This window comes from Lichenostomus cassidix, chromosome 2, assembly GCF_008360975.1.
Source record: "Lichenostomus cassidix isolate B80296 chromosome 2, HeHo_3.0, whole genome shotgun sequence".
NCBI lineage: Eukaryota > Metazoa > Chordata > Aves > Passeriformes > Meliphagidae > Lichenostomus > Lichenostomus cassidix.
Genome location: NC_139482.1, coordinates 120,288,973 through 120,304,944, shown reverse-complemented (window position 1 = coordinate 120,304,944; position 15,972 = coordinate 120,288,973). Strand labels below are relative to the sequence as shown.

General features: G+C 39.0%; 1 protein-coding gene across 1 annotated transcript; it reads right to left on the bottom strand.

The window, feature by feature from the left end:
• Window positions 1-944: 944 nt before the first annotated feature.
• LY96 (lymphocyte antigen 96) lies at window positions 945-7,422 on the bottom strand. The gene is made up of 5 exons (XM_085053054.1): window positions 5,506-7,422; window positions 4,457-4,546; window positions 3,438-3,566; window positions 2,525-2,577; window positions 945-1,539 (listed from the first exon to the last, which is right to left on the bottom strand). Exons 1-5 carry the CDS (start codon window positions 5,678-5,680, stop codon window positions 1,438-1,440), a joined length of 549 nt encoding a protein of 182 aa, XP_084909180.1. The 5' UTR covers window positions 5,681-7,422; the 3' UTR covers window positions 945-1,437.
• Window positions 7,423-15,972: the final 8,550 nt, after the last annotated feature.

The following is a 15,972-nucleotide window of genomic DNA, read 5'->3' as shown; positions in this document are numbered from 1 at the left end:
CAACAGTCTGTGGACTGAATGCAAGCACAGATGCTTTGCCATCATCACTTGGATGTAATCATGGCTTCTTGTCCCCAGTTATTATGCAGTGCTACTTCTCTTTTTATTGATTCTTAATGATTTTGCTTTATTTAGGCAAACTACCTATATTAAACCCAAGTTTTAAATGGAGTATCTACAAACTTGGGTGTGGAGGGTTTTGTTGAGTTTTCTCGTACCAAGTTTGAAAAACTTCTTTCTTTACAAGTGAAACGAGGTTAAAAGCTTCACTTGTAATTTTCATGCTTGGTGTTTAGCAGTCTGAAAGAGGGTTGGTTTCTTCTGGATTTTAATTTTTTCCAGGTGTTTGGAAGCAATCTGCTAGACACAGCACAAACTAGTAGCCAGTATGAAGTGCAGCTTCAACAGTGTCCTGTTAGTTGGGGAGAAGTCTCTGAACTCACTGAGTTCACTAGCCCCACTGTCTGGAGGCTGAGGATGAAAACAGCACAGCACTTTTCCTACAGTCCAAATCTCATACTCCACCAGTCTTACTGAAGGTCTTGGGTGTGGAGGAGCAGCAGAGAGGGCAGGTGGGTACTCAGCGTTGGCTGTCCAAGGGGGAAAAGCTACAGGAGAACTTTAGACATGCTTTTTAGGAATAGATCAACCTGGGTGACAACCATCCCCCTGCTGAAGGACATGTGTAGCTTCTGCCCCTCAGACTCTGAGCAACAGATAAAAATGTTTTAAGGGGTTGCAGTTGCAGCTCTGGATGGCTAAATTCAGCTGTACCATGTCAGTGTAACTGGAAATGTGTTCCACTTTGGATTTTATTCACATCAGCTAGTACCACATAACAAATTGTTACTCCTCTATTTCAGCTTGGTGTAAACAGAACAGAACCACATGAAACATCTGAAGAAACATCAGAAAATAACGGGAGAATAAAAACATCTCTCAAATTGATTGTACAAATAATTTTTATTGCTAAAAGGAAAAAAGAAAGAAAAAACAAAACAAACAAACAAAAAGCGCACCACCTCACAGCAGGATACTCAAATTCAATTGCTGTGTTATTTTAAATCAAGTTCTGATTAACTTCTGATTCTTGCACTTCAAAACTTCTTGATTACTTTAGATCAGTCTGAAGGGCTCAACTTTATTGTAACTCAAGGCACAGCACCAAAATCCAGTTCCAGCCTGACATCCAGTCAGGGTTATTCTGTGGATTAATCAGGATGCCTGATTCCCAGAGATTTTGTGCACATTGGCTGAGCAACTGATTATGGCTGTGCTACAAGTGAGTCAGGCTATACATCATACAGCTTTCCAGACAGCACAAGATGTATTCTACCTGAGGAAATTCAGTTGCTTATTATTACTTCACAGCTTGGATTCCAGTTGCTCACAGAAGTGACTTCCATGTTCTGGAATTATTTGGGAAATTTGTTGCACTCAGAAAGGATCTCGTTTTACTATCATGGTGAAATTCAAGCATATGATCATATTATTCTCAGAATCATCAGAAAATCCTTGCACAATAACACTATAATTGCCCTAAAGAAAAGAAAGCAAGAAAAAAAAAAGACAATTAGTGCATAATTCTGCCTGCTTTTGTCTAAGTAGCTGCGTGGAATGGTGATTTCTGTTAGAACTGAAAAAGACATTCCTATCAGGGACTGTTATCATGGGTATAGTCAGATATATGAGTACATAAAAATAAATAGTGCTCAATGCTCTTCTCATGACCAGGGTACTCAGGAACAGTATTTCCTGGTCTAGCAGAGTTCCATTAGGAAGTGTCAGGTCTGCCATAAGTTCCTCATCTATAGGAGGACTGCTCATGGCAGAGGATGTTCCTTTCCACTTTCAGCTCTGGGGCTACAAGAGGTGTTGGGCTGGATGGAGTCCAACACTTCAAGGCCCATGAGCTTAAGGGGGTGCTGAGATTTTGGACCACTAGGAGCTCCTAAGGACATTTTTAGGGACTAATAGGGATTACACGGGTCTTGGAAAGGCTCAGACAGCTGAAGAGGCAGTTGTTGGATAGGAATGGGTTAACCTGAGGACCGATGTTGCTCCTGGTTTAACACCAGAACACTGCTTTTACTTTTTGGATATTGCTATTCCTCTGCAAATCTTTGAAAATGGTTTAAGAGAGTAACAAAGCAGCATGTGAAGAGAACGTAAAATAAAGAATGAAATGGGCAGAAGGAATACAAATTTATTTACTCTAACAAGTAAAAGGAAAGAGAGTAATTACCAAACAAAATGGAATTATTAAGGTGACATTAACTGATTTCTTTGGTCTTTTCTTTTATAAAATAAAGAAGGAATGATAGAAGAATAATAACCTCAGAAAACCTAACATTTTGGAGATGCTACCATTTTAATATCATCACTTCTTTTACAAGAAAGTTTTCTGACGACATTTCCTCTTGTTTTCTACAGTTTGGGTGAACATCTCTCTTCAGAAAAAAATATACCTGTAAGTATGTGATTTTACTATAATTACTTATTTATATAAAATGTTGAAAAATACCTTTGGAAACTTTATTCTTGAACCTTTAATGTCAAATGCTGTTACAAGTGATTCTGTAAAACAGAGATAATTGTAATACAAAGGGTTACTTAACCATAAAGCCATCAATCAGACCGCTTAAATAACTTCAAAGCAATATGGCATATCTCTCAGCAGCAGTTGCCAATGTCATTTACTCTTTCCCTGATAAAGCCCTCACCTGGTTCTTCTCTCAGAGCTCTGACTATTTGTTGAAACCATGTTAGAAAATAGAAATGAACCACAGCGCTCCTGCAACATCTCCTCCAGACACAGCCTACTGTGACAACTCCAGTAATTTAACTTGTAGTAGTAGTTCAGTTGAATGGTAACTGAAAAGAGCTGGTACTGATTTTTAATGAAAGGAACACACAGACTGTATTTTGACCTCCTTACAGGTCTTTTTGGCCTAGTCCAACATCCTGCTTGAATTATCTGAATATGAGCCTGTGTCATGGTAATGCTGTGTAGGGTTAGCCCCCTACACAGGATTGTCTCTATTAAAAAAAAAAATCATACCTGGGTGTAGAGAATTTCTTAAAAAATCCATCCAGACATTTATCTACATAAACTTTGTTCTGGATATTAGTAGTGCCCATAGAACCTCTCAAGTTTCCTGTTCAGTCCATTGAAATGCAGTCTTTCCATGTCATTTTAGAGAAGTTAATAATAAGTGTCATAATGAGATGAAGGATATAAGTATCCTCATTTATGGAGATGGAAACTGCAGTGCAAGAACATTAAAACATAGAATTTGGACACTTTCTACTTTAATGAGGTTTTGGCACTGGAGAGCTGCCTGCTCTAAGGTCTGCTGCCTGCTAAGCAAGGTCTAGATTGCAGAGAGAAAAATCTGTTTGCATGGGTTGATTGCACCATGTATTTTCACACCAACCTCCTTTCAGCATTCCACACACTGAGTATTCATCGTCAGCTCCGCTGCAGAGGAGTTCTTTCCAGTGGAATGCTCTGGCACCATCATACCAGACATGGAAGACAATCTTCAAAAAGGGGATGTCACTTCCTAATTAAAACATGGAAAGCAGGAAAATGGTAACTGGTGGGGATAAAAAAATATATATGGAGATATGCTATTTAGATGAAAAATAGGTTTTGCTGAAATATACTATTTTTGAAAGACTCCCCCCAAAAGAAAAAAAAAAGGTATATCTTGCAAACTGCTATTTCCAGGAAAAAAAATCAAAAAGCTGGTTTTCAACAACAAATAATCAGTCTTAAAAAATATTTGGGAGAACAATTTCAAAGTCTGTTTTAATTTTTTCAGTAAAGAAAACAGAGCTCATTCAGCTCCACAGCTAACTTAAATAAATGTTCAGATGAAGACCTTGGTTTTAAGCAGGTGTTGCAAACTATCCTGAATGCTGCTAGCCATCATAAAGATGTCTTTCTAGGGAAGCAAACCTAGTTCAGAAGGTGATGTTTATGATACAGGCATTCATAAACATTTCATTAGCTGAACTTGTCAGCTTAAAGCTGTGTTTAAAGATTACTGTTGGGTTTGCACACAAAATCCTGTACCATTTCCAGCTTCTGGAACATGCCTACTCTTTGTAAAAGTCCTGCCATACTTGGATGGCCTGATGATACTCTCTCTCCTTTAAAAGACTTGGATCTTCTCCAGGCCAGGAGAGCAAATTGCACATACACCTAAACTGTCTCAGATTTGCATGTACAGTGACAGTCCATGTGCTCTGGTAACTGCTCCAAGTAAAACTCAAACACATTTTCACAAGTCATCATTTCTGTTCATCGCTATAGTTTATCCATTCCATTATTAATCACAGAAAGGGATTTCCTAAATCATTTGGCATTTAGGATGCAGTGTCAGTTTTTCAGTTGTATTTGATTTTTCAGCATTTCCAGAATATAATTGTCTAGTTAAGAGAGACTCACTTGGAATCCAGGTAAGAGTAGCATTCCAGTCAGAGTTGATCATTGTGCTGCAAGGTGTCAGATTAAATACGAAAACATGAGCTGCACAATCTACAGAAAAAAAGTATTTCACATTGATAGTGTGAATAGGTTTCTCCAGAAAAATAATAAGAATATACAGTTTAATACACAAAAACCACATATATATTTTAAATGTATTAATATAAGGTATATAGTATAAAATTATCTAATATATGTACTAAATAGTAAATATGTGTTTTATATTATTAATATTTTTTACATTGAGAGGGCAAAACTGGTATCATATTTCTTTAAGTAAGAAGAGAACTCAAGTTTTGGTTGATTATACTTTACACACAAAAAACAGAGACAAAAGTACCTTTATTTCTCTTTTGAATATATACAAACTTTTTATTAGCATTAAGTCAGCATGGTCTTCTGATAAAAATATTCCTACTTACGCTAATAATGCTGACAACAGCTAAAAATATTTTTAATGTACCAGCATATTTTCCAGGATAATGTAAATGAACTTTTGAGTAGATTTGCTCTGTTAGTGACTCACCTAGGATTTTTAAAACACACAAATATCAGCCCATGACACAGACACGGCAAGAAGGGACACATTGTGCTGTCCCAGAGCCTGACTGGTACCCCAGCCTGACAGAATATCACATTCCCTCTTTTCTTTCACATACTTCAAGCTTTTCATTGTAACACACTAGTTGATTCAATAGGCATAATTTATACAACAGAGTACTTGCAAAACAAGTTTAAATCCATTATCTTCTAATATTTCCTGAACCAAAATGTGCCTACTTCACTTGAGAATAAAATTCTTTCTCTCCTAACTGCTGGAACCAGCATTGTGGTAATATTTACATCTGTGAAGTAAAATTCTTATAATAGGGTAACTAATAAGAGAAATACACTTCTTTTTATTTTTCTGTATTCATCAAAGAAACAAATTTGAAAGAAAATTCACCATCCCTCAGACTACAGTAATTATCATGCAAATTTAACAAAAGAATTACCTGTTTTTCACTTACCACAAAAAGTATATGACATTTCAAGATCTGATGATGTACAAACAAATTCACTGATTCCTGGGGTGAATAAAATGAAAAAGAGGAGGCCAAACATAGTTACTTTCTTTTGCTCAGTATTCGATGGTATAAAACTTCGTTTTAGGGAAAGAGGAACAAAATTCAGCGCAGTCATCATCAGTCACATGTCTTCAGGGAAAGTTCTGTTGTTTATCAAATTCTCTGCAATCTTAGTTAATCCTACAGCAGCACTGTCAGTTATCATCAAACTAAATTTTGTCAAGAAAAAGAATTTCTGCTTTTGTTGTTACATTTTCCCCAGACAATGCAGCTCAAACCACGAGTGAAAAATGAAAGAGAAAAGTGTGTGAAATGCGGAAGTGAAATGACGTTATGACTACCAGAAGCAAGTTTAGTTGACTCATCATGTGCAACATTTTTAAAGGCGTAATTTCAAACACAGAGTTTCCTGTACATATTAAAGAGAAAAATCCACAATTGATGAAAACCAAGACCATTCTTTAATTTTTATGGTAGTCAGTAACTCTCTCATGTTAGTCAGTAACTCTCTCATGTTTTTATTATAAATTCCTTACAAAGTTCACTGTGTTTTAAGAACACACCAGAAATCTGGAGGAATGTAATTAGATGATGTATTTCAAAAGGAGTTGAATGCAACCAACTGACATTATTGAGTAGAACCCCTGCTGTCCTGCATGATGTCAGATACCACCTTCAAAGCTGCATCTATCACAGCTATACTTCTTAGTGGGAACAAACTCGAAAATCAATAACATTACAACTGATAATTCCCACATTGGCCTCCCAGGGTCTCTCTGCCACGTTCTCCCAGATTCTTCCCCACAGTCTCTGCTGGAGAAACAGCACTGTATGGTTTGCCCAGAGCACAGAGCCACACACAGGCCTGTGGCCAGGGGGACACCAAACATGAGTCAATTACTGCCCAAGGCTGTCCAGTTTTGACTGGCATGTTTCTGTAACAACACAGAAGTCACAGCTGAAGGCAGCTTACAAGCTGATTTTATCTTGGGAAGCTGAAAACACTCCAGGTCACAGATATTGATACTCAAGTTTGAAACACCAAAACAAAAGCCTCTTATAGCACTTTTGATATTAGGTACATGTCCCTACTTCTGTCTGTTAGTGCATTACTCAAAGAATAACATATTTGCCTTTACCTGCTGTATCAGTTCTGTGGACTGAATGGGACCAGCTCTTATTGCACAAACCCAGCAGTAGTGCTAGTCCCAGTACAGAAACAGATCAAATTAAGCCTAATGCCTCATTCAAGAGAGCACAACCACCACCTGACAGGAAACACAACTAAATTTTTTTCTCGCTATAAAAAAATATGGAAATCTACTGAATTTAATGGAGAAGTGACTGACAGAAATTAAGCAAATTATTTTCACACAAGTTACCTTCTTAGTTTGTCTATATGTCTACTGATTTCTCTTAGATCTGAAACTCTTTTAAAAAATAAAAAAAGAAAAAGAAGCAGTACATAAAATAGGCAGGTATTTGGGTTTGTGCTGAGCAGGAAACTCAATAAAAATTACAAGTGTAACTTAATCAATTGTTCTGAACCTTCCCATTCCCCATCACAGTGCCTGAAAGTTTTTATTCTCACAAATTCTATGCATAACAGGGTAATATTTTATATGTTACAAAGGTAAAGTAGCAAAAGATTAAGAAATTGCTTTTTAAAAGTCTGAACAGGTAACACAAAAGATAATGTAGGAATAACAGCATGCACAAAACCATGAGTGATTGTGCCCAGAGATAGGGAAGTTCCTAGATTAGTTCAGGAAGGTGAAAATTCAATCAAAAGTGCCTGGAACTACCAAATAATGAGCTACTACATGTAATAATTCATAAAATATTATTAAAAATTTGAAAATTAAATGTGGCTAGAGAATTCTCTTCAGTATTTCCAAATCTTTCTATAGACCACAAGAAGAGTCCCACTGGTCTGACAGAGTTCAAAATTTTAGAAAATTTCTAGCATTTGGCTTTTAAGTGGGAATTCAAAATTATATAACTTTCCTGACAGACCTCCACAGTACACACATTATGCACAGATTTTTGCTGTTGTTTAACAGGATGCTAATGAAAAATATAAGTCCTTTGTGAGCATAGCAATAACACAGTTCTGTTTAAAGACTGACAAATTTTGCTTAGAAATAGTAAAACATGCAGTGAAATTGAAATACACCAGGAAGGCTGTAATAGTTGAAAAAAGAAATGGAGCAGTAAGACAGCCACAAAGGAGCAATGAAGCAGCTACTAAAGAGCTACCTTTTGCACATACCGCCAAAAAAATATTCCTTTCAACCACAAAGCCATGACCAGTTGTGTGAAGTTTAATCAGTGAGAAGCCAAGCCAGGCTCTCTGCTGAGTCTTGTGTCAGTCTAATAGGTTTAGCACAAGTCACAGGTCAGTCTGAAGTGGGCAGGAGATGGCACTGACCATACCCCACTGATACACAGCATTTCCCAGCTGAGCGTGTGTCCCTCTGTGGCCAGACTTGGTCTGGTGTCACTGCCCTGTGCGTTGGGTGGCTGATGCACTCACGGGCAGAGTGGAAAGAGCACTGCAGATTGACAAGATTTTACATAAAAGCTCTCTCAATATAAAGGAAGACAAGCTCTCTGCCGAGCTGACTTTCTAGACCTAGATCAGGCAGAGGTGTTTTTTTTCTGACAATCCCTGAAGAAAAGTCATAGATGAGGAATGGCTCCCCCCTGGTGGTTCAGACAGACACATGCAGAAACCTCCTTCTCTTTCCTGATTGCACTTCTATTTCTCAAGTCAAGACTATTCCAATGCTTTAAAACAGTCAGCATAAGAAAGCTCAATTTTAAAAGGATCTGGCTGGCTAAATGGGAAAACAATAAGTGCTACTGTGTCACAGCTAAAATATTCTCTATGACCATGATTATAAAACACACAACCTTGACCACTGTGTTTGGTCAAATGGTTGTTAAATCAAAATAACCTAAATAATTTTAAAATATTTTAAGTAAATTCAGTTTTACATGCTTGTGGCTTTTGATGCCCACATAGATGCTATTCACAGAAGTGACCTCTTGTGATGATCACTGAAGTCCCAAACTTGGGCACTAGTGATATGAAGAGTCTGTTCTGTTCCTTTCAAGTCAGTATGAAGATCACTGCAGAAGATTATAAAGTTCTATATACTTTAATTTTACCAAATCCTCTTTCTTTACTATAATCTTTTTCTCATATATTCTGATCCAGAAGGAAGGTGAAAAAGAAAGAGAAGTGGAAAGAACTACACAATAATATTACTTCACTGAGGTTTTGTCACAATTTACTTCATTTATTTCAAAATTCTTTGCAAGTATATTCAGTAGGAACCAACACTCATACCAATTAACAGTACATAAATCCAGGTCTAAAGAATTTAAGACGTCATACCTATGACTTTTAATTTCTTTACATCTGAGATGCTGAGAATGGAAGTTTATTCAAAGCCTCCTCACTGATTTCTGATTAAAATCCTTAAAATAATTCATTATATTTTTATCTTCTTTCTCAATGCATCTAAAAAGAGCTTAACATACTTGTGATTGCTTTTCAAAATAATCACTTTGTATTTGGATTGTTGGCTGCAGATTAGTATGTTGACCAGATAAGCACTTATAAATCACTGAAATCTCCCTCAGGAAAGATTTACAACATACATGATCATCATATCCCATCATAGAAAAATAAATAACAGTACACCAGTGTAGCAGAGGAAAGTACTCGATTTCAAAGTGTTAGTCAGACAGAATTAAAGATTACATCCTAGTTCTCAGCATGTAACAAAATTTCACTTTAGTGGAAAACTATACCACATTTATTCAATAAAGAAAGAGGCAGTAATAATTTTCCTTGCAGGATAATTTGTGAGTTTTTGAAGTAAATAGTTTTACATCACATTTATTCCATCTGATTCTGGGTTTAGGGTTGATATTGAAGGCACTCCAACATAAAGGGCCTCCATATGAGGCATAAGACTGCATTCACAAAATAAAAATGCACTCAACTATCTGCATGGTGGATAAAAAGCCGTAGACTCTCTTCTCAAATCCCCTCACCCTATCTTTGACAATGTTTATATTGAAAGTAGAAAGTCATGCCCAGGGATACAAGAAAGAGGTACATGATTCATTTCCTCTACATGCAGCTGATGAAGTGCTTGAGAGTGCCAGGGGAGTCCAATCCAAGAGCAGTGTGCTGGCACATATCCAGCAGTGAGTTGGTAGCATTCAAGTAAAAAATGAGAGAGCTGTTGAAATATAGAAAAAGTGCTGTGCATTATCCTGGATATATTTTGTTAAATGCTGTATGAACTTTGGCTTAGTGGTTTGATTTGAATATATCACATTAAACCACTGGAGACTATTAAAATGAAGCAAATACATACCAGGTGGTATGGTTTTCCTGTGGAAACAATTATGTTGGAAATAACTCCATGCCTCTTGCCAGTAGGCTTATGGTTTATTCTCTGCAAGCCAAGTTTAGGATTAAAACTTACAGTTACGCTCTAAAGTCTTAATTAAACTATTAAAATTGTCAAAAAGAAGAGAAAGCAGAGGGTGAAGGGAGAAGAAAGGGATGTGTCCTACCTGAGGCTCACGGTAAGCACACCACAGCAACACTGTTCACCCTGGAATTCTAGAAATGGAGACAGCTGGACATGTTTCGCGGCTGTTTGCTCTTGTTCTCTGTTATTCCCTGCTTAAAATAGCTGCTTGCTGAGGTCTGTACAGCTCTGGGATAATCTCATTATAGTGGATCCAACTCCTAGCTAGCACACTTGTCCCATTTCTCAGTCAGGCTGCAGCAAGCTATGCTGTACACAGGGGCATGAAGAAATCCATGGTATGAGGCATGAAGAAATTTGTGGTATGGCCACAGAACTCCAGAGCAACCAAATTACAGCAGCTTACCAAGTTTCCACCTATTAATTTGTACTGAGCAATTGTAATAATCCACATGTCTGCTCTTAATTTTTAGAGCACAAAGAGATTTTCATGAAGTTTCCATCACCTAAATTAGGCCCTCACAGAGCCATGCAAAAATTTACAGCTTTTCTTCATCTTTGCCAGATGACTTTGGTTTGTAATAAAGCAAGATCCAGTCAAATTAGTTACCTTTTAATCCTACAGAGAGTGGCTAAGAGTGTGAAGTACTTCAGAGCTTTAAAGATTTCTCTTTGAAGTATCAAAAGGGGATGATTTTCTCATCACAAATTTTTACATTTGCAAGAAAAGGATGAGGGTTGAAGGATAATTTAATTTAAAAAATAACTTTTAAAAATGACAAGGAGCTTTGTACTTTATAATTAAGAACAGATAGGGACTAATGAATAATAATGTGGACAAAGCAAAAAACTTGAGAAAAGGGAGAGGGTCACCAGCAAAAAACCAGCATGTAGTCAAAGACTGAAAAGAAAAATTTACATATAACATGACTGTTCTTCAAAGGGAAAAAGAAAAAAAAAAAAGAGAAAACCCAGTCATCTATCTTTTGTGGAAGCATTTAAGGCTGGAAGGGGATAGGAAGAATGTGCCTAGGAAGGAGGCTTCAGGCATTTCATACAGAATCGCAGAACTAACTAGGTTGGAAAAGGCCTCTGAAATCACCAAGTCCAACCTGTGGCCAAACACCACTGTGTCAAGCAGACCAGGGCACTGAGTGCCACATCTAATCTCTCCTTGAACACCTTCAGGGACAGTGACTCCACCACTTTCCTGGGTAGTCCATTCCAACGTCTAATTGCCCTTTCAGTGAAGAAATTCCTCCTGATGTCCAACCTGAACCTCCCCTGGAGCAGCTTGAGGCCATTTCCTCTCATCCTGCCACTGGTTGCCTGGGAGATCAGTGACCCCCATCTGGCTACAATCTCCTCTCAGGTAGCTGTAGAGAGTGATAAGGCACTCTCCTGCACCTCCCTTCCTCTGGGCTAAACAATCCCAGCTCCCTCAGTTGCTCCTCACAGGATTTACCCTCTAGACCCTTCACCATCTTCATTGCTCTTCTCTGGACATGCTCTAGCACCTCAATGTCCTCTGTAAATTGAGGGGCCCAGAACTGAACACAGAACATGTGGTGTGGGCTCACCAGTGCTGAGTAAAGGGGGGCAATCACTGCCCTAGTCCTGCTGGCCACACTGTTCCTGATACACGTTGGTACCTTCCTGCTCTTCACACCAGATCAAGTGAAACTGCTACCAGGGTGAGATGTGAGACCAAGCTGCCATGAACACGTGATTGGCTGGTCCTGAAAAGGCTGCAGGAGCTGGCAGCCTTCATCTTAACTGTTGCCTTGCAAATAAGACAGCTTGAAAATCACTGATTTTAGAAAACTGGGCTTCTACATCAGTATTTCCTTCAGAACCCCAATGTGTACAAGCACATTCTCTAGATCTCATAAATTGTTTCTTCCATATCACATGCAAGGTACCTACACCCAAAGCAATTTCAGCAACTTCCAGCAATGAAAATGTTAGCAAGTAGTAATACTTCTGCAATTTGTACCAGTTTTAACCAAGTGTCTAAAACTGAAGAAAAATCCACTAGAACAAAATAGTGGTTCACATATTAATAGGGTTGCTAAATAGACATGGAGCTAACAGACTCTGGGAATCACCTGGTAGTAATTTGTTTATTGAAACACTTACACCACAGTTGATTCTCTTGCAGGATTTGTTGGTAGCAAGAGGGCCTGTTCTGGTTTACATATGTTTTCTACCTTAGAAGGACACCAAGCATTTCAGAGCTTCCCACTTGGAAATGCACTCAATGCACTACAAAATATCTTTATTAAGACAGACTGCTCAGAACCCAGAGCAAAGCAGAAACACATCTTGAATCTTTTTGGATTACAGCGCCCTTCCTTTATTTTGATTTTAACAACTCCAGGGATCTAAACCAGTCACATATGTGCAAGCATTCTCAAATCCTGTGCAAAGCATTCTCAAATCCCATTTTTGGGCCTCTCACTACACAAAAGACATTAAGGTGTTGAGTGCATGCAGAGAAGGACAATGAAGCTGGTGAAGGGTGTGGAGTATGAGTCTTATGAGGCACAGCTCAGGGAACTGGGGCTGTTTAGCCTGGAGAAAAGGATGCTCAGGGGTGACCTTATCACTCTCTACAACTGCCTGAAAAAAGGCTGTAGCCACATGGGGGTCATTCTCTTCTCGCAAGTAACAAGCAATATGACAAGAAGAAACAGCCTCAAGTAGCACCAGGGGATGTTTAGACAATATTAGGGAAAATTTCTTCACTGAAAGGGTTGTTGAACATTGCAACAGGCTTCCCAGGGAAGTGATTGAGTCATCATGCCAGGAGATATTTAAAAGACGCATAGATGTGGCACTTAGGGACATGGTTTAGTGGTGGTCTTGGCAGTGCTGGGTTAATAGTCAGAGTCAATGATCTTAGAGGTCTTTTCCAACCTAAATGGTTCTATGATTCTAAATAAGAATCTACAATCTAAATGTAGCACAATCTAAATAAGGTAGAAGCAGGCAGAATATTTAGCATCTTCTGTAAGTCTGGTCTTCTCTTTTCTTAATATAATAAAAGTACTATTGTTTTCAAGTTGCACATTGGAAGTACTAAATATTTTTTCTGAGACTGCATCACAGCCAGAATCATCATCTGTCTTCTGGCAGAATTCTAGATTCTTTAATATTATATTTAATCATCTGTGTGTCAGAAAGCCACCTACTAGCTTAACTTGCATTTTGCAACCAGAACATAAGCGGAAGAAATATTTATCTTCCACAGGCAGAAACTTAGCCATTGGGATGGAGATATCTTACTCTTGCTGCTTACTTCTGAATTGGCCAGATCTCAAATTTAGAAACAAAAATATTTTGCAGTGAGAAGAAAAAGATGGGGAAACTGATATTTGGGGTGGTTGTGGCTTGACCCTGGCCAAGTGCCAGGCACCTATGATACCTGCCCTCTCTGTTCTCTCTCCTGCTGCAGCTGTGCAGAAAAGACTTAACACATCACATACACACAGGCCTCATGAGCTGAGATAAGCTACCGTGAGAGGTCGCACTGTAAGGGAAAAACAGGCTGAACACTTAAAGTTGCAAAGTAATTTATTAACCTAACAGAGTTGGAGGATAAATGAGAAGTAAAAATATGCTCTTAAGACACCATTTCTTCATTCACCCCCCTCCGTCCTTCCGACCAACAGCTTGTGGGGGCAGGGTATGGGGGTTTCTTAGTCAATCCATCATCAAAATTTCTTCCGCTACAAACACTGTTTCTCCACTCACCCCCCTCCCTCTTGAGACACTGTGTCTCTGCTCACCCCTCACTCCCCTCCCTCTTGAGACTCTGTGTCTCTGCTCACTCCTCACTCCCTCTTTCCAATCAACAGCACCGGCAGGGGGCACGGTAAGGGGTTTGTTCTCCGTCAGGGAGAGGGGTCCTCTACTTAGCCATGGGGTCGCTCCCACGAGAGACAGTCCTCTGGGAACTTCTTTGGCGTGGGTCCAATCTCACGAGCAACATCCTGCCCGAATTCTGCTGCAACATGAGTCTCTTTGTCCATAGCATAGAGGCCTTTTCTCTCTATGAGACTCCCACTGGATCGCAGCTTCCTCCAGGCATCCATCTGCTCCTCTGGCATGGGCACCTCCCCACGGGCTGTGGGTGGATTTCTGCACCCCCAGGGGTGCAGGGGGACAACCTGCTCCCCCCATGGTCTTCACCACAGCTAGCAGAGGGTTTTCAGCTCTGGCGCCTGGAGCACCTCCTCCCCCACCTGCTCCACTGACCTTGGTGTCTCCATGCCGTTTTCCCCTCACATACTTTCAACTCCTCTTCCTCCTCAAACTAAAAAGAAGTGTGTGACTACTTTGTTTTGATTTCTTCTTAAATATGTTTTCACACAGGCATAACTAACATCTCTAACTGGCCCAGACTTAGGCCAGCAGCATGTCCATCTTCAGAGCCATCAGAGATTGGCTCTACTGGACATGGTGAAAAACTTCCAGAACATTCAGACAGAACACACAGGAGCCATCTTTGTGCCACACCCCACCCACTAACAAAAACTGGGCTAAGCAAAACTAACTCATGAACCCTTCAGACACTTCTTCAGGCCTACCACAACAGCTTTTGAAGGGTTTAAATTTCTCTTAGATGCTAAAGATATCTTGTTGATGTTCTGCGCTAAGCAAAACCAACACAGGTGCCTTTCCTTTACCTTCTCCGGCAAACTCTTATTTCCTGTTCTCCCTGTATTTGGCATTGGAAGATCAAGTTGACTTCACCTTTCAATGCAAGCACCAAAAGAAGTGAGTGAATGCATCAGACACGGAAAGATTACTTTTAACTAGATGTAAAACAATTTCAATGATGACAAGTAGTACAATCAGGTGATCAGAACAGCTTTGAGGTTCAATATAATTTGAACCTCAAATGTTCAATATAATTTATGAAAATTTCATATTATTGCTACCTATGGAATGATACTGGCCTAACAAGACTCAATCACGCTTTCAAAATTATAGCTGTGCCAACACAAAAGTCCTGCCTCAAAAATACTGAGATGGGATGACTTGCTTTTTAATTACTCGGCAAGTACATTGAGGGCAGAAAAACAACATTCAAACCCACTGGTTTAGTATCATCTGCAGTGTCATCCTACAAAAAGAAATGGAAGTAGTAGTGTTGGAAGACATTTAGACTCTTAAATACAGTTTTTCATCCAGAACTTTGGAAACATCTTGAAAGTTAGCTATAATAACTTTTTATTTGCCAGATCAGGATGACTGGCAGTAAGCATTAGATTTTATTATAAAAGGCACTGCTAATACATAAGGATTAACTTTAAAATTAATTTTAAAAAAACCCCAAAATTATGTCTTGAAATATTTAGGCCCTTTATTCTCTGAAAACAAGTACCTGTCAGTTTATGTGCCTCGGGCTAAAAAATTTAAATCCAACCTCTACATAATCAAGAGAGAAGAACCAGCGTAGTACCGCAAAAAGACCTGAACCCCTTTTGAGTGAGAGGTGACTTTCTTTGCACTGCTGAAAATCAAGAGGTATGTTTTCTAAAGGCACAATTTCTTCCCCATCTTACATAAATGCTGACAGATTGCATTTTAAACACTAGCTGATAGAATTTTCTGTAAGTTGATTCAAATACAGCACCTGTTGTCAGTGGGATGTTCACAGAGCAAATCTTATGCCACAGTGCTTTCCCCTGCCCAAGAAGAGAGGCTTTTGCTCTCCACCTTTGGGGACAGGGTTGCTCAGAGAGAGACTTTAGTTTAAGAAACCTGAGAGTTGCTTTGAGTAGCTAGAGATTACTGCAACACAGCCACTCTCCCCATGATGTCCTCTCCCCTGGGAGCAGGTTGTAGGAGGAATTCACAAGAATACCTGCTTTCCAAAGACTTC

Bases quoted from the DNA above. Each gene is read 5' to 3' on its own strand.
- LY96 (XM_085053054.1), bottom strand. From the start codon at position 5,680: ATGATGACTGCGCTGAATTTTGTTCCTCTTTCCCTAAAACGAAGTTTT. The intron at 3,567-4,456 runs GTGAGTCTCTCT...TGTTTTAATTAG, and splicing joins TACTCTTACCTGGATTCCAA to GAAGTGACATCCCCTTTTTG. The intron at 2,578-3,437 runs GTTGGTGTGAAA...TCTGTTTTACAG, and splicing joins GTGTGGAATGCTGAAAGGAG to AATCACTTGTAACAGCATTT.